Source organism: Ailuropoda melanoleuca, chromosome 15 (genome assembly GCF_002007445.2).
Source record: "Ailuropoda melanoleuca isolate Jingjing chromosome 15, ASM200744v2, whole genome shotgun sequence".
Taxonomy (NCBI): Eukaryota; Metazoa; Chordata; class Mammalia; order Carnivora; family Ursidae; genus Ailuropoda; species Ailuropoda melanoleuca.
In genome coordinates, this window is record NC_048232.1 from 82639244 (window position 1) to 82658209 (window position 18966).

Sequence of the window (18966 nt, forward strand, 5' to 3'; positions counted from 1 at the left end):
ATCACGCACACACTTCATTCAAGGCACTGCGGAGCTCACCTCCCATGACGGTCATTCCCGAGCAGCCAAGCCTCCGTGCTCTCGTGCACCGTACGCCCATATCTCATCACTGCCCTCACCCTGTGGGATCCTGATTGCCGGGTCAGTCTCAGTGTTCAAACCAGCAGAGGGTTGACCCTCCCTACTATTTGATGAATGAATGAGTGGTTGGTTCCTCCGCTGATCTGTGCGCTCCCTGAGAGCGGAGCCATGCCTGGTTCATCTTTGTGTCTTCCCAGCAGTGCCCCACACAAGTCCTGGCCCCAAATAGGTGCTCAGTACAAATGGCTTGGATTGTTAAATTGTGTCTGCAGGCTCGTGTAGAATTCCACCAGAAGGGCAAACCTCTCCTTCTTTTCAAATCCTGGTCCTTGTAGCTTAGCGGTGGAGAGGGGCCTGTTGGCTGAGCCCCACAGCATGTCTGCTTCGTGGTGGTTCGTGCGCTGTCCGTGGGTCTCTACGTACAACTGCAACCCTACTCTGCCACTCCAGAGACGGGTCATGAGCCCCAAGATCTTGCAAGTGCTTTCAAAGGCGGCTCCTGACTGCCCCAGACTCTACTCCTGGGGTGTCCTTTCATCCTGGGCTTTTCATACTAAAAGACTAACCAGACTTTCTCACTAGAAGGTACAATGTCTGACTAGCTCACCACCACCCCACCCACTCTAGACTGTGACTTCCCCCAGGACAAAGGCCTCAGCTTATTCACATCTGTATTCCTAGCACCTAAGTGCAAACAGCAGGTGCTCACTAGATGCTGATGACAGGATGATTGATGCACAAGATGGTGGGCGGGGAACTCCGGCCAAATGACTTGATCCCACTTCTCTTGTGAGAGAAACATTTGATGTCAGGAGCCGGATGTTTCATGTTTGCGCCTCAACCCCCCTCCCCCGACCTGCAGCTACACACGGCACCAGACTTCTATTTCCCTCTGAAATTTGCCGGTGGTTTTTAAAAAATGTCTCTTGACCCAGTCCATTTCTACCCGCTTCTGTAACATGTCTAATTCAACCCCATCTCTTCCTACTGAAACAGAGACCTGAAAGCACTAAGAGTTAATCCTATGTCAATTAACTTCTCTAATATTTCAGATTTCTCCTCTGCCTCTAAGAGCTATAATTCCATCCAATTTTAAAATTCTCCCAACTGTACATTTTGTCCTCTTCCCACGTCTAACTTATTCTCAGGCCACGTAACCCAGAAAATTATTTTCGTAGGCAACATTATAAGAATTAAGACACTGTTAAGTGAAGTCTAAAACCTCATGTGCTCGGGCTGAACCCCTTGTTTGGGTTTTCATGATGGGGACAAGAGATAGGGGGAACCGAATAGGCAGAGAGATGAGAAGAACAGGAAGTATGGGGCCCTGGGCCAACAACGGCAGGAGGAAACCACCTCCCCCCAAAGACTCTTCTTTGCAGAAAATGAGATTCTTTTAAAACCTTGCCTTCTATACACCATAAAAAGCCTGTAAATTCACCTCTCTGGGAACACCATCTCAGGCAGACGGAGCACCAGGTGGTGGCGAGAAATGGCCGGCGTTGCGGGATAATCTTTCAGTATCTACGGGAGGTAGATGGGTGTTCGCCACAATTACTAAGATGACAGCTGGTTTCAGGTCAGAGAACTAAGTACAAAGTTGGTTCTTACCGTGATGAGCCAATTTCCAGTTGGTGTCTATTACCTTATCCCTGCTTACCTTGTACTTGACATTTGCTACCCAGCCCAAACTTCGCACTCCCGTGTGATGGGAGAAAGGAATTCCAAAGCCATAAGTTGGGGGTGGAGGACGAAGGCATGGAGTGAAACGTCCTTGTGTTCTTTGTGTGCCGAGTTTCCTAGTTCTTTTTCTGACCTAGATTTTCTGCTCCCCCTGCCACCGCACCCCCTCTGCATACACATACCCACGCGTCCTTAGTGATACCAGCAGTCACATTTGATGTTAGAAACTATAAAGTTTTCTGTCCTCAGCAATTCTAGAACTCAAATATGGGACACACTTTTATTTCTTCAGAACAAGTGATTAAATTCAAAACATACACATATAATACTTTGAAGAACTTATAAACCCTACCATGTCCTTCAGAGCTGAAGTCCTCCCTCCTAAGAATACCACACTTTGCAGAATTGTATTTTTAAAAACAGCCTATACTTTCTGAAGGGCTTCGAGGTACCAGGGCTCAGGTGATCCTCACATCAGCTCTGTGAGGGATGAGCTGGTTGTTACTGTCCCCATTTTTCAGGCTAATTGACTTGCCGAAGGTCATATAGTTGATGACAGGGCCAAGCTAGAAACCAGGTCTTCTCATTCCAAACTCAGAGTGCTGGTCCCTTTCTTCCACCTCAGGGGTGATATTAGAAGTATCAGTTACTCAGCTCTCTTCATTTCTTCCCATCTCTGGAAGAGAGAAACCCATGGGACCCAGACTGCAACTCCACCTGCTTTGGGAGTACTCTGAAATCCCGAATGCCGGCCCCAACTTCTCTGCTGAGTCCAGACACACACCTCCAGCTGCTCACTGAGCTTTTCTTCTCAGACAGTCCCAGGGGCAACTTTGATTCACCCATATGCAATCCGAAGTCCATGAACCCTCCCCCAGACCTGCCTCTCCTCCTCTACTTTCTGTTTTAGCCAAGACATCACCCCCCACTCAGTCTCCCAAGTCCAAATTCCGGAGCCCTCCCAGAATCCCCTTCTCCTTTGGTTCGGAGAACAGTCACGCAGTCCTGCACACTTTGCTTCCAGGTTCCTCTAAAATAGCCCTTCGCCTCTCGCCGGCATGGCTACACTGCCTTCCTAGACTTTCCCCCTCCAATCCGTCTTCACACTCTGATACAGGACTCTTTGTTGGCTCTAATTCTTACTGTGTTACTTCCCTGCTCAGAAGACTGTAGTAGCTTCCCATACATTTCAAAATAAAAGTCCAGACTTTTTAACATGGGCCACATGACCTTGTGCCTCTGGCTTCTCCTCTCTCTGCCCTGGGACCGCAGTCTAAACTCCCACTGGACCAAGGCCTTTCGTTCCCAGAATGCATCCCACTTCCTCCCATCCCAGAAGCTCCTGCGCCATCAGACTTGGCCTGGGTAACTCCTTTCGTTGCCTGGGCAACACCAGGGTCTCTCCTCCAGGCAGTCCTTCCTACCCATCTTCTGCTTTTCCCTTCAGCTTAGCACTTCCATCCGTCAAGGCATTATCAGCTGCAAGAAGCAGAAACTTGGGGCGCCTGGGTGGCACAGCGGTTAAGCGTCTGCCTTTGGCTCAGGGTGTGATCCCGGTATTACGGGATCGAGCCCCACATCAGGCTTTTCTGCTATGAGCCTGCTTCTTCCTCTCCCACTCCCTCTGCTTGTGTTCCCTCTCTCTGGCTGTCTCTATCTCTGTCGAATAAATAAAAAATAAAATCTAAAAAAAAAAAAAAAAAAAAAGAAGCAGAAACTTGAATACGGCTCAACCAATAATACAGATTGATTGCGTCTCCCACAAAATCCAGAAGTAGGGGGGCTCCTGCAGGGGCTCCATGACATTGTCAAGCTTCTGTTTGCCGTTTGGCTCTGCCATCTCCATTATTGTTCAAGTCCATGCCACATACTTTAGAAACATTCTCCGTGGGGGGTGGGGGCAAACATTTGTCTTTTAATAGTGAAACATTTTCTGAAATAACCAGAAGCCACATAGAGCCAAGTCTGGTGAGTCATATGAGTAATCAAGGGAAGCAATAACATTTGGGGTCACAGTCAGCAAAGGACCATACAGTCATGAGACAGAACTTCTGGCTTTGCTTGAGATCTGGCACTAAAAGCAAGTTTAGAAAAGCCATCCCAAATATCTTGAGTTACGTCCAAATTGTTTGTGAAACACATGGAGTGTGAGCACAAAGAGTGACTGTTTCCAAAGCAGGCCCCGCTGGGTATTTAAAGTTTTAATTTGATTGTTTAAGGACAAAGGAACAAGTTAAATTTGTAAAAGGTTCCTGGTTACCTGTCAGAGAAGAAGAAATCATGGGGTGGCCACTCTGGCCTTCCCAGCAACTGCTCAGATGAGGGGCTTCAGGTGCTGGCATCTGGGACACATGAATTTCCAAAATATAAAGAGAAAGGCTTTCAGAGAATCCCCTGAGTGCTGAGTCTGGGAGGCCATGCCATGGTGGGGTCCCCCGTGTGGGTGGAACCAGTGGACAGAAATAGCTCAGGGCCAAAGAAGCCAAACTCCAGAGAGAAACCTGTTGCTCCCCCACTGGGGCACCTGTGTGGTTTCCTTGGCATTTTTTCCCCTCTATATCCAAAAGGGTGTTCTTTTTCCTGCCCCTCTCTTTTGCTTCTTGGTGTCCTCCCTACAGTCTCTGCCCTTCCTTCTCTTCCATGTAGATCTTAAGTAACCAAGAGGAGTGGTTCAAGGCGGAGCTTGGGAGCCAAGAAGGATATGTGCCCAAGAATTTTATAGACATCCAGTTTCCTGAGTAAGTATTTCCATCCTGCTGACATGGGCCTACCCACACACACTCCCCTTACTTTTTCAGCAGTCACTAAAATTATCTATGCATACCCAAGATACTGTCAAAACTGGTTGCCTCTGGAGAGGGAACCACGCAGCTCAAGGCCAGGGTGGGAGGGAGATTTGCATTTCACTGCATTCCCTTTTGAATTTTATACCATGTGCATGGATCGCCTATTTTAGGTTTTATAAGCTCAACTAATCTATAATTGCAATCACAGGGTTTCCACGAATTCTACCCGGGGCTCTGTTGGCCACCCCATGACAACAGCTGCTTCTTGAGGGCACTTCTCCATGACCTCCCAACGTCTTCCATCCTTACCAGGGATCCCAAACAGCTCCCTGCTTTCCCTAAACCATGCTCATACCCTTGAGAACAGTCAGTGGAGGGAAAAGAGGAGATTCCCTTCATCAAGAGGAAAAAGAAAAATAGAGATTGGATCTCGTTTGTCTCAAGAATTGACCACAAGGGTTAGATAGAAATCTCATCTCCGAGAGTCACAGTCTAGCTCAAAGAGTACAGGTCTGTTAGAAACCCGAAGTGGTCTTGGTGACTCTGATGAGGTGCGGGAGTGCACTCACTGTGAACCAGGACTGACCACTGAACCGACAGAACGACCACTGACCTCAGCCCTTGATGCTGCCCTGTGACCTTCTACATTTTTTTTTAAAGATTTTATTTATTTATTCGACAGAGATAGAGACAGCCAGCGAGAGAGGGAACACAAGCAGGGGGAGTGGGAGAGGAAGAAGCAGGCTCATAGCAGAAGAGCCTGATGTGGGGCTCGATCCCGTAATACCGGGATCACGCCCTGAGCCGAAGGCAGACGCTTAACGACTGCGCCACCCAGGCGCCCCTCTTCTACTTTTTTTAAAAGATTTTATTTATTTGAGAGAGAGCATGAGCGGTGGGGGGAAGAGAAGGGAAGGGAGAAGCAGACTCCCCACCGAGCAGGGAGCCCGATGCAGGGCTCAATCCCAGAACGCTGGGATCATGACTTGAACCGAAGGCAGACGCTTAACCGACTGAGCCACCCAGGGGCCCTGCCCTGTAATCTTCTAGATGACCACCCCACACCTTCTTGCTCCTCAGACCTCCAGCCCCTCCCTCACAGCACTCGTGGCTCAGGGCCTTGCTTCCAGGGTCATTGGGACAACGGAAGCCACCAGAAAAGCCCCTCTACCCCGCCCCCCAGCTGACTCACTGCATCCAGCCACGTCCTGCAACTGCACTCAGACAAGGGTGCCTTTCCTGCAGCTGTTCAGAAGGAACTGTCTGTGCTTCCAGCAGAAACTCCCTCTCCCTCTCTCGCACATCAGTTCCCTCTCTCTCTCTCTCTCTCCTGGGGCATTCCCATCAGCGAAGATACTGCAATTTCTCCCATCTTACCAAAAAAACAAAACAAAAATTCTTGATCCCAAGTCCCCTTCCAGCTACCACTGCACTTCGTCGAGAGAATTGTCTGTCCCATCATCTCTGACTCCTCTCCGCCCCTTGGAACCTTTTTATCACAGTTGCAGGGACCCACCGGACACTGGGGTCTAGTGTCTCTGCATGATAGAATGTAAGCTCACGGGGTCAGACCTTCTGGTCTGCTATGCTCACCCCTGCACGCCCGGTGCCCAGCAGAAGGCCAGCACAGAGTAGATGTTTGATAAAAAATGGTTGAATGAACGAATGAGCAGCTTTGGAACAGTAGGTAAAAACATAACCCTGCCTGCTCGTTTCATATGTAGTGTGCGGACATTTTTGCCAGTCTTGGAGTCCCATATCAAACTCCAGGGCGAGGACAAATGTGTATTTTCTAGACTATCCCCTAACCACTCACGGCCTCGTCCGAAACAGCTCCTTCGACATCTGGCTGCCGTGGAGCACACCCCGGTCCCTCACGCAGCCCCATCACGTTCCCTACACAAGGCCACGCTGTGGTGGTCACTTGTTCTGCCCCGTGGCCAAGTACGGCGGACGCTCTGGCACCATCTCCAGGCAGCTGGCCGCCGGAACCCCTCTGCTTCGAGCCCCTCACAGCCCAACCGCGCTTCCCCTGCCGTTCCGGGTCCGGAATAAGGGCATCCGTCCTGCCACCCCTGTCTGGAGGCCAGGTTCCTAAACGCCGAGAGCCCAGGGGATTGCTCACCAAGGCATGTCGGACCTTCACCCTAAAGGGCCGTATGTGCTGGCCTTCCAGGGGTGGCACTCGGGCAGCCACCTTGGAGGGATGGGACCCGTCCCACTCGGGGCTGCTGAGTGATTGCAAACACTCATTTTTGCTCTTCTGTGGTCGCTAGGTTTCTGGGCGCCTGCCCTGAGGCCGTAGCCTCCGTTTGGCAGTGCTTGGCCTTTTGCGTGTATGCTATGCCACCGGCCACAGCACTGCCAGAGCCTGCCACCCTCGCTGCTCCTCGGAAGGAGGAGATCTCCTCCGTTCCTTCGTTTCCACGGTCAAGATTATTTTCCTGGATTTGGGGGAGGGCCCAGGAGCTGGCTGTGTAGACGCCTCTCTCTGGAGGCTGCTAGCCTGGCTCCACACCACCCAGATCTCCAGGGCCCCTGAGCTCTGAGGGGGCCCCCTGAGCTCAGCCTGGGCATGAGCCTTAGGCTTCCCGGCTCCGGCCCCCCAGCGCCCGAAGGGGCTCCTGTCCTCCTGGCACATCATCTGTCCCCTGCAGTTCTTTCCCAGCGACATCCCTCCCAGAGCTGCCAGCAGGCGGCTGCTTCCCGCAGCGAGTCACTCCCACACTGTCCCATTTTGGTGCAGTGGCACATTTCCATGATTCAGGTTTTCCAAGTGCGAGAGAGACTTCTCCTGGAGGGAAGGAACAAAGGGGGGCGCGTCAGGCAAACACTCACTTGCCTTGCCTGAAAACTGCCCAGAGCATACGTTTGGTTTCAGAGGCTCCCGCCCTTCCTCAGTCTCTTTCTGCACTCTGCCCACCAGAGTCCCCAGGCTCTGTCCCTTTGGGTCATCTCTTCTCCCCTTCCCCTTCCAATCACTCTGGTATCTCACCAAGATTCTCTGGTTTTCTCTCATCCGATAGATGGTTTCATGAAGGTCTCTCGCGACACCAGGCAGAGAACTTACTTATGGGCAAGGAGGTTGGTTTCTTCATCATCCGGGCCAGCCAGAGCTCCCCAGGGGACTTCTCCATTTCCGTCAGGTACCGGCCATTCCCATCCCAGACTGCCAAAGCCATGAGGTGACCTCTTGAATGTGACCTGTTGCTCAGGAGCATGGTGGCCAAGGGGCCCCAGCATCTTATCATCTGGGACGCCATTCGTTTCCTTCCCACGACACATTTATATAACTCCTCGGGACGCTGGTTTGTGGCCAAATTACGTATATGCTCATCTGCCTCCCCCTCTACCCCAAGTGCTTCTGGAAGGACAGGATCTTAATCGATTTCACCTTTGTGCCTTTAACAGTGCCTGTACCCAGCAGGCATTCAGTGAGTATTTGGGCAAGGACGTGGGGCAGGAGAAGAAAGGGAGAATTCCCACCTGTTCCCATCTGTTTTGGGGTTTCAATCTGAACCTCTTCTTCTACTGATATATGTCTGAAGAAGGCTCAGAGGAAAATTAAAATCCCAAGTCATTGTTGTAGGTGGCTGCGTAAGAAGAAGGGCCAGCTCAGCACACCGTAATGCAGCAAACTGACAGCGACAGATCCAAGCCGAGGAGGGCTGGGGCGAGGGACCGCAGCAGCACAATCTCGCTCATGTGCAGCAGCAGGGAGGAAATGAGTCAGTCGGGGCCTAAACATGACACAGCCCCACACTCCGAAACCCCAAGTCTGGGCACACTGCACGTGGTCAGCATGTCTGGGATCGCAAGTCACATAACAGGCACGGTGACCACATATGAAAGTGCACAAATTAATGCTGATATCCGTACAGGAGGCGACGTGACAACCTGTACAGTGGAGCCTACTGTCAAGTTCACTGACAGGAAATGTTGGTCTGGATTATTCAATACACAGTGAACGGCGTGTAGCTTCAGGGCTTTAAGTGCGTAAATCCAGTCTCGGGTCATGAACTGAGGCCACTTCACTATTTAGGAAGAATGGATATTTTAAGGAATAGGTAGGGAGGACTTAGCGAATAATGGGTCAACCATTTGTATGCACATGTGCCTCTGAAGTGCTCAAAAATAGCTCGGTCTCACGAGCATTGCCCTCGCAATCTTGCTTAAAATCTTTCATTTTCCTTAACTGAAACTTTTTTTTATTTTCACAGCTTAGGCAACAGGAAATTTTAGCTCAGAGGCCAATACCGATGTATCACAAGTTCTATATTTGTTAGGTCTTAATGCAATTTTGCTCTTTTAATAAGTCTTACAGTCAAAGCTCTTTCTTAAGGGCCCTGATTACAGATTGGACCAGGTAAATGGTTGCGTCAAAGGGTATCTCTTGGTGCCTCTGGTTTGCATCAAGTGCACTGTGGCTTTTCAGCTAGGAATTAGGGTTTGTATTTCCTCCATGAAGGTGAATTCCCAGCACGGTCAGCCTTGACTTCTGCCGCAGTCTCTCCCTGCTCTTGGGTGTTGCAGTTTCTTGGGGTTATTACCATAATCGTTACTACATCCTCTGCAGAAATGTAGCCTAATATATTCCAGAGCAAACCATTTTTATTTGTTTATACAGCTGCCTTCTGCCATGCACAGGTAATTAAGAGTTAATTGTAGTCTATCACTTCGCGCTCGTTAAGGGTCTGAGACACCAGATTTTAGAGTCCGGAGCCCTGAGTTACATCCTTTTCTGTTCTTCTTGGAGCTTGAGACAATGGTGCAGCCACTCTCTCTCTCCAGGGACCGGCTGCAAGCCTGACATCCATCCTCTCAGCTCATGAGAGAGAGAGAGGGTTAATGTTTCTCACTCGGAGTTCTTTGACTAAGAGGTGGTGGATGAATAATTATATCACAAGAATATTTCCTCCTCCACACACAGATGTGAGGAGTAATGACTATGAATTAAGCCATGTGTTGTCAGAGTGAAGAAAGCATCTGTTAGTGGCCAACACCAAGGGAAAGACCATGCAGTGATTGCGAATGTCGGTTCGTAGCCCAGAGCAGTCAAGCAGAGGTCCCAGTATGGGTTCCCCTGGCCATGAGCAGAGCCTGGCACATAAGATGAGATTGAAGATCAATCAAAATTCCCATCCCCTCCCAACACGGTCTGCTGAATTCATCCTTAAGAAACCTGCACTAACTGTCAGAGGTATCTTCACTCCCCAACTCTCCTTAAATTCTTGACCTTTCTGTTGGATCAGGCAATTGGTATCATTAGTTTATTTTTAGATATAAATGTATGTCTGTTTGACGAATAAACTTGACATTGAAAAGAGAATGCGTTGGTGATGGGGACAGACTGGAGCTATTAGTAAAGGCCAAGCTGTCCCTTTCCAGATGAATAAAATCCAATTTCTCCATCCCTGATACAAATATTTCCCATCACTGGGATTCAGCTGGTGTCAAAAAGTGCTGGTCTAGAAGCAGTTGGTGTGTGTACATGATATGACAGGCTTAATTCACTGGGCTGGGGTCAGAAAGCCAGGGTTCACGCCTCCGCTCTGCCAGTCACTCACGGCGACCTTGGCCAAGCCCATCCACCTCTCTGAGCCTCAGCGTCCTCATCGGGAACATGGAGATGAGGCTAAACAATCTCAGAGGTCCTTTTCAGTTAAAACACTGCATTGCTATATGACACCTTTCTCCCCCAAAGTTCAAAATACTTTGTAAACTTATTTATGCAAAACATAAACCAAGACATCTCCATTAGGTAGAGAGCCAAGTGTGACAAATTTCTCAGAATGGTCTCTTACTGTCCAGAGCTATTTTATGGGCTTAAAAGAGCTGGTCCAAAGTATTTCTGAGAATAGAAAGATAACAGGGGTGAAAAACCTCTCCCTTCTGAGTCTTGGCAGAGTGCTAGGCATTGTACAGGACTCGGGGGTTGCCATGTTTCAAGCAAACATTGTGAAAAAGTCCTTGAACTGGTAGTCGTTGAAGCGCTTGGACATTTTTTTCTTATGAAAGGTTGGCTTCGGTGTCAGAAGACAGATTATCTTCCGCTGATGTAAAAATCCCTTCTAATGCTGCCTGTGTCCTGAGCGGTCCCTCCCACCAATCTCCCCGTAGAGTTTGACTGAGCCGGTCCACCTGCCCTGTGATGGGCAGGCACTCGCATCCCCATTCCTGCCCCAACAGAACTCCAGCATCCCTGGATGTGGTCAGCCCTGCGGGTGGGGACATTGTCACCATGTAATATACAATTTGCGTTCGCCCTGATCTCTAGGCATGAGGATGATGTTCAGCACTTCAAGGTCATGAGAGACAACAAGGGTAATTACTTCCTGTGGACAGAGAAGTTTCCATCTCTAAATAAGCTGGTGGACTACTACAGGACGACTTCCATCTCCAAACAGAAGCAGATCTTTCTGAGGGACAGAACCCGAGAGGATCAGGTATGCCTCAGGCCGCAATCAGCCCCAGTCTGCAGATTTTAGGCCGCATGAGTCCTATCTGACCCATCAAGACAATGCATTTGATGGGCATGTCCTCCGAATATTCTGGAAGACAGAATAAGTCCGAGGTCAGACCTCAGCTTCGGCCATCTCTGAACACTTCCCAGCCATGTGATTTGGGAAAGTTGTCTGATCCTCAGTTTCCTGATCAATAAAATTGGAATGATGGTGATACCTAGCTCATAGATGGTGGTGAAGGTTAGAGAAGATAGTGTATCCCCTTCCCGTACACCACTCCTAACAGTGCTGCAAGCACTCCACAAACATTAGCTCTTAACCATGGGTGCTTTATTTTGTTCTAATGGATAGTACTACAGCACAGTTTCAGCCTAGCTGAAACTAGCCTAGAGTTGCCCAAAGATGAAGGCCAGGGGGCCACACACAGGGATGTTGGAGAGTGGCCTAGAGCCCAGGACTAAGGCAGCAGATAGAGCTTCGTCACAGAAAGGGAGGTTGGGGGTGTTGGGGGAAGAAGCTGGACCTGGAATTCTTGCTCTTGGAACAGTGTGGAATGCAGAGTATCATCTTACTAGAAAATACATCAGACAAACCTTTTTTTTTTTTTTTTTTAGATTTTTTTCTTTATTTTAGAGAGAGAGAGGGAGAGCGCTCACTGGCAGGGGGAGGGGCAGAGGACGAGGGAGAGAGAGAGAATCTCAAACAGACTCTGAGCTGAGCACAGAGCCTGATGCAGGGCTCGACCCCATGACCCTGAGATCATGACCCTAGCTGAAACCAAGAGTCAGACACTTAACCAACTGAGCCACCCAGGCACCCCCAGAAAAACCTAGTTTTTAAATCCTTATTTCATCACTAACTATCCTTATTACATAGCCAAGTTAAGAAACCTTTCTGAGTACCAGATTTCTCATCTGGAGAATGGAGAGATTATAATACCTCCCTCAGTGGGCTGTTGTAAGGATTAAATGAGATAATATAGCGATAGCACTTGCCATAAAGTTTGGACATAGTAGCCACCAAGGAAATGCTAACTTGCCTCCCATAAGAAAATTCACACACACACACACACACACACGCACACTATATATATATGTGTGTGTGTGTGTGTATNATTTCTCATCTGGAGAATGGAGAGATTATAATACCTCCCTCAGTGGGCTGTTGTAAGGATTAAATGAGATAATATAGCGATAGCACTTGCCATAAAGTTTGGACATAGTAGCCACCAAGGAAATGCTAACTTGCCTCCCATAAGAAAATTCACACACACACACACACACACACACGCACACTATATATATATGTGTGTGTGTGTGTGTATATATATATATATACACACNACTATATATATATGTGTGTGTGTGTGTGTATATACATAAAATATCTTGCAAAGGAAACAACATCGTTATAAGAAAGAAATGGGTATTCTAGAAAGAAGCATTCTCTGAAATAGTGGTATTGGTTGAAATCCCTGGAACAAGTTGAGGCTTTCAAAGCAACAGGTGCTCTGGGGAAGTAGAGAAAACCATTTCAGGTAATTTTGTTGGTTGTAAGCCTGAGAAATGATAGTCCTAGGAGAAAAGGGTGTTCCCAGCAAGTGCACATAAAAGTTCAGAAAGAAAAACAAAGGTTAACTAAGAATTTGTGAGTTATTTTAACCAAGAAACAGAGGTATTAATTTACCAGGATGTGCATGCAGAGGAAAGAGGTAGCATAAAATGCATTAAACTGGATTAAACGAGTTCATATTTGTAAAGCACTTCAAACAGCGCCTGGCNGCATGCAGAGGAAAGAGGTAGCATAAAATGCATTAAACTGGATTAAACGAGTTCATATTTGTAAAGCACTTCGAACAGCGCCTGGCATNTGACCCTGAGATCATGACCCTAGCTGAAACCAAGAGTCAGACACTTAACCAACTGAGCCACCCAGGCACCCCCAGAAAAACCTAGTTTTTAAATCCTTATTTCATCACTAACTATCCTTATTACATAGCCAAGAAAAGAAACCTTTCTGAGTACCAGATTTCTCATCTGGAGAATGGAGAGATTATAATACCTCCCTCAGTGGGCTGTTGTAAGGATTAAATGAGATAATATAGCGATAGCACTTGCCATAAAGTTTGGACATAGTAGCCACCAAGGAAATGCTAACTTGCCTCCCATAAGAAAATTCACACACACACACACACACACACACGCACACTATATATATATGTGTGTGTGTGTGTGTATATACATAAAATATCTTGCAAAGGAAACAACATCGTTATAAGAAAGAAATGGGTATTCTAGAAAGAAGCATTCTCTGAAATAGTGGTATTGGTTGAAATCCCTGGAACAAGTTGAGGCTTTCAAAGCAACAGGTGCTCTGGGGAAGTAGAGAAAACCATTTCAGGTAATTTTGTTGGTTGTAAGCCTGAGAAATGATAGTCCTAGGAGAAAAGGGTGTTCCCAGCAAGTGCACATAAAAGTTCAGAAAGAAAAACAAAGGTTAACTAAGAATTTGTGAGTTATTTTAACCAAGAAACAGAGGTATTAATTTACCAGGATGTGCATGCAGAGGAAAGAGGTAGCATAAAATGCATTAAACTGGATTAAACGAGTTCATATTTGTAAAGCACTTCAAACAGCGCCTGGCATATAAGAAGCCCAGGCCTGTGTAATTGTTTGTGAAATTGAAATAACAAGAAAGTACCTCCGAGTCATAAGGTTGTGGTACCAGTAAGCAGAAAGGCTGTGCTCCTTCCCAGCCTGCCCAGCGGCAGGCCTGGTTTCCATGGTGCCGCAAGAGGGCTGCTGTTTGGGGCTCTATCACCGGGCCATAAATGACAGTTCAAAATCAGGCAAAGTCAGTGGCAGAGCTTATCGGGAGGGGAGGATGTCCGGTGGTGTGGCAACATGCGATAAGGAGGGGTGGCATTGTGTTAGCAAAATAGAATATTCAAGCTTGATTACAGAGAGTAAAACAAGCCCGCTAGGAAGAGACTTAATGGGTAGCACGTGGAAAGTGAACCAGAGACCCAGAGTCCCCAACCCGGGAGAATCTGAGAACGTGGAGACCATTTTTGAAACCACTAGCGTCCAGACCATTGGCTCTCTTGAGGCTGCCCACATGCTTTCGGCTGTCTCTTGGAGAGGTCATGGGCAAAGTCTGGAAAGCTTCCGGAAAGCAGGGGGCAGGAGTTGCAGGAAGAGGATGGATCGGCATCCTCTTCGTCATTCTCTTCCAGGGTCACCGGGGCAACAGCCTGGACCGGAGGCCCCAGGGAGGCCTGCACCTCAGTGGGACTGTGGGAGAAGAAATCCGGCCTTCGATGATCCGGAAGCTGTCGGACCACCCGGCACCCCCTCCCTCACCTTACCCGCCAGCGCCCCCAGCCCAGCAGCACCGCTACCTGCAGCACCCTCATTTCCATCAGGTACCCCAGCAGAATGAATGGGCACCGTGAGGTCGGGAAGAGGACCTCCCCAGCCCGGGGCTCAGGCCACCCTGTTCCCGCGGCCACTGAGCGTGTGAAAATCCCCCACGATGCCGGATGCAACCAGAGCCAACAAATGCTTGGGGGTCTGTTGTGGTCCTGGGACTGCGGGCCGGGGAGGAGCGTCTTGGGCACCCCCAGCCTCGTGAGGGCTCTCAGAGTTCGTAAAGAAGACCCTGGACCTCCCAACTGGCAGAAATAGGGTAATATGATATGGGAACTGCTCTTGGCAAAGAAGGCCCTGTGAATTCATTGGCTCCCTGCCTGAACACACGCGCGCGCGTGCGCACACACACGCACACATGCTCCTACCCTGAGGATTCAGTGAACCGTTGCCTCATTTTCCTGTCAGCGCAATTCCAAATCTATCCTTGCCCCTTAACCCCTCTGGCTGTGGAGAGCCACAAGAAAAACAGATTAACACCCGCAACAGAGCCTTGCTTATTTATTTATTTATCGCCTGCCTTGTTCCAGACGGGATTTGGGGCCGCTTACTGAGATGGACAATACAGCCAGATAACATCATTCCTAAATTCCTTAGTAGGGCACACAAAGCCCTTTGTGAACTGCCCATATCTGTTTCCCCAGCCTCATCTCCTGCTGCCTCTCCCTAAACCACCCACCCACCCTCCACCCTCCCCCTTCCCCACTCCCTAAGCAAACACACATTCCAGCAACGTTGCACTATCTTTAGTTACCAGAAGGGTCTATTGTGTTTTCTCTCATAACTTGGGGGCTTTTTATACCCTATTTTCTCTGCCTAGAATGCCCTTTCCTGGCTGATCCTTCTCCTCTAACCTAGAGTTCAAGTATCACCTCCTCTAGGAAGCCTTCTCTGATTACCCTGGCAGACTGACATTCTCTCAGCTTGCTTAGCACTTAAATGTGTATGGTTCCCCCTCTGAAGTGATGATCCACAAAGACAAGGACCTTTTCTTTCCAGCTACCTATCCCCACTGATTAAGACAGTACTAGACACATGGCAGGCACCCAATAAATATGCTTTGAATGAATGAAATCTGGCATCGTCTTCACAATCAAAGGTCCCTTTGCCATCCTTCCCCCCTCTCTCTAACACCTGGGGTGTGTTGTCATCAGCAGCAAGTATTCTTGGAACACCGACTGTGTCCATGGCATCTGAGCAAGGCACTGGGGGGGCCTGACAGGGATGTGGTGTGGTGACAGGTCCTCTGTTAACGTGTGTTTCTAGGAACGCCGAGGAGGCAGCCTTGACATAAACGACGGGCACTGTGGCCTGGGCGTGGGCAGCGAAGTGAATGCCGCCCTCATGCACCGGAGACACACAGACCCCGTGCAGCTCCAAGTGGCTGGGGTATGTGAGCTTTCCCTCCCTGGGTTCAGTGAAGGCGGCCAGAGGGGCACGGAGAGAAATGATTGTTCCTCCAGGACAGAGGCGAGCTGCTCCCAGCTCAGAACGGAGGTGGTGGGAGCCCAGCACGTGATGGAGGAGGAGTTCCCAGGCGGAGCCGATCCCTGTCTGTTGATCTGTCTGGCCCCCAGGTCTTGCCCTGTCCTCCTAGTTTTTGGCTCTGACTCTGGCTCTGGCAGAGGGAGATCTGTTGCCTTTTTCCTTGTGCTGCATCTGCCTGGGCTGCCCTAGCACCGAGGGCTGGCAGCATGGGCACGCTGCCATCCTTTCTGTCCCTGGAGAGAGTGAAAAGACCACCTATTGCTGTAGGGAGAGTAGCTGGCAAGGATTCTCGTGGGGCCTTGGAGAATCACATCTCTGTCGGTCATAGTCCTGAGTCTCTAGGGCGGCTCAGACGCTCGGGGCTGTGCAGCGGGCTCTGCTCTCTGTCGAAGTGGAGTTCGGGGGGTCTCTGGAGAGCCAGAGGTTGGCCTTCAGGGCAGGCTGCTCACCGAGGACTTTGTCTTGGTGTGGGAGCCAGCAGGACCCCTCCTGCGTGACAGCAGCTCCGAAGCCCAGCCCCCCCCCCCCCCCCCCCCCGCCCTGGCTCAACGGGACTCCTCTGTCTGTGCTTCCCCCAACAGCGAGTGCGGTGGGCCCGGGCGCTGTACGACTTTGAGGCCCTCGAGGACGACGAGCTGGGATTTCGCTGTGGAGAGGTGGTCGAGGTCCTGGACAGCTCCAACCCGTCTTGGTGGACCGGCCGCTTGCACAACAAACTGGGCCTCTTTCCTGCCAACTACGTGGCACCCATGATCCGATGAGGCCCTTCTGGGGGGTCAGAGGCTTTTGTCTGAAGCTGCCTGCACAAGAGGGACAAGGAAGAAAAGCTGGAACTATCTACACATACGTGTATATGTGTGTGCACACATACACACACACACATCTATGCCTATGTGTACACACATTTTATAATAGTAATTTATTGGCAATTTTGTTGGTTACTTAGTTGATATGAAAGGAAGTCAGGTGGAGAATTATATTCATACCTGTTTTTCTGCTCCCCTTCAGCGGTGTGTGGAAGGCAGTGGGAAAGCTGGCAAGGGGGGCGCAGGGACATGAAACTCAAATTCTTCCTGTCTTCCTGTCTTTAAGATGGCTCTGCTTCCTCCTGGCCTTGGGAATGTTCCCTGAGAGTAGCGAAGCAGAGATCCACACCCCGGGGTTGGACGCCGAGCAACAGGGTGGGGCAGGACTGCACGGGGCACGTTTCAGCTCACCTCCAAGCCTGGGTGGGTTTGCAGGGCAGCTTCCCTCCCATTCTACAAGGGTGGGCGCTGCTGGGTTAGAAATAAAGGTGCGGCCGCTCAGGGCTGAGCTGGGAGCGGGAAGGTCTGCGAAGGCAGGACTGGAGAGCTGGCGTCCTGAAGCCTGGGCAAGGCTGGCCTCCCGCTCCCCGCTCAGCAGAGAACTTCACCTCCCTCCAGCGAGCGTTCCTCAGCGAATCCTCTTCCCTGTGGCTGACATGGAGAAACAGAGACCCCAAGGAGCCAAGCCCTGGGAGATGGAGGGATTTTCACAAATTCCCAGTGGCTTACTTGGGTGTAACCTCTGTCTCCCCGGATACCAAGAAAGCGGCCTCTGAGATTCTGTAAAATGCTTAAGAGAAGCCCCCGGCTGAGAAACCTGGATTTTTGAGCCCTTGTTTTCTGGCCACAGGGGTGTCTCATTGGGTCTCTATTTCTTTTCCTGTGTTTTGAGGATGCTTTGCTCAGTGGCACAGAGAGAAGCCCACGCCACAAGAGCATCGACTAGCTATTGTTGATGCGCTGATTGACTGAGCATGACCCTGGGTGGGAGCCGGCTTTGCCATGAGCTTCCTGTTGGACCTGGCTGTTGAGTCACTGCTGGCAGCCCTCACTGCCAACACCCCCCCCAAGACCTGCACGTGGGGCAAGGGACCCCAATACCACTGTCTCTCCTGCCACCTCAGAATAGAATTGTATTTCCCCTGGGGCTGTGGGTATGAAGCACAGACTGGCCAGGCTGGGGAGAAGAGACACCGGAGAAGGAAACTCAGTGTTTTGGTGGATCCCGGGAGCAAACACGCCTGCACCGAGGGCCCTGAGAAGAGGGTGTGTGTGTGTAATGAGGCCTAAATGAAAGGGCGGGGTGCCCATGTTGGCGACGACGGAGCATGGGGGTGAGGTGGGCCCCTTCCTTTATCATCTCCCCCAGCCCTTCTTGCTCTAAGGAGTGACAGGGGCAGCCATTATCGAGGGTGATAGGAGGAGAAGAAAGAGTTTCTGACTCAGAAGTAACTGTCAGTGTAACGTAGGCTGTGTCCCTTTGACTCTGAATTCTATGATTCTGTGATCCCTGTGTTGCCTTTAGAGAGGAAGGGAAAAAGAAGGCACTCTGCGGTGAGTCTTGGGAGGGAAGAGAAAATAGCCCTGAGAGGTGGGGGGGAGTGGAGCGAGAGTGAGGAGCCTTTAGCAGTGAAAGCACGGAAAGGGAAAGGTAGCAAAGACATTTCAAAAGATCAAGGAGCAGCCTGAGAGGCACAAAGGGAGGGAAAGGAGGCAAGATGTTAAGTGGGGCAGGTGAGGAAGACATCCGAGTAGGAGTCCACAGGCAGACAAGCAGAGGAAGGAGGGAGGGAGCAGGTGGGGAGGGAGGAATTAGAGCAGAGACATGCGTGCTGGGGAAGGCAGGGGTGAAGAGGAAAGAACAGGGAGAAAGGAAAGCAAGGCAAAGAAGACCTAAGAGCTATTTTGGTGCTAGGTAATGTGAACATGTTACAGTAAATAAAAGCCAAAAGTGATGTTTGATTTTACAGTATTTACAAACCATATGCTTTAAACAGCCCACAACCCTCATGCATTTGTCTGATTATGTGGGAGGACCAGCCCCAGTGAAGAGAAAGGGAAATGATTTGGTTCTGGCCTGGATTTCGCGCCTTGAAACACTTCTCAAGAAAGCGGTGATACGACAGGCGCCCATGTTTTTGCCAGGCCGTGTGTCGTGTCTGGGAGTGGGGCTCACTGGCCTGGGGAGGCCTGCCACACAGTGTGGGCAGAGCTTTTGAAACCCCTGGAA

General features: G+C 49.9%; 1 protein-coding gene across 5 annotated transcripts in view; it reads left to right on the forward strand.

The window, feature by feature from the left end:
* GRAP2 (GRB2 related adaptor protein 2) overlaps nucleotides 1-18716 on the forward strand; it is a 63515-nt gene extending 44799 nt beyond the window's left edge. For 3 of the 5 annotated variants that reach the window (XM_002914589.4, XM_034643607.1, XM_034643605.1), the window contains 6 exons: nucleotides 4411-4502; nucleotides 7577-7696; nucleotides 10828-10996; nucleotides 14250-14438; nucleotides 15709-15831; nucleotides 16512-18716. In XM_002914589.4, coding sequence (XP_002914635.1) covers nucleotides 4411-4502; nucleotides 7577-7696; nucleotides 10828-10996; nucleotides 14250-14438; nucleotides 15709-15831; nucleotides 16512-16691 — 873 coding nt within the window. In that variant the 3' untranslated portion in view covers nucleotides 16692-18716. The remainder of the gene's footprint in view (nucleotides 1-4410; nucleotides 4503-7576; nucleotides 7697-10827; nucleotides 10997-14249; nucleotides 14439-15708; nucleotides 15832-16511) is intronic. The other 2 variants (XM_034643608.1, XM_034643606.1) reach the window with 1 other exon arrangement.
* The last annotated feature ends 250 nt before the right edge of the window (nucleotides 18717-18966 follow it).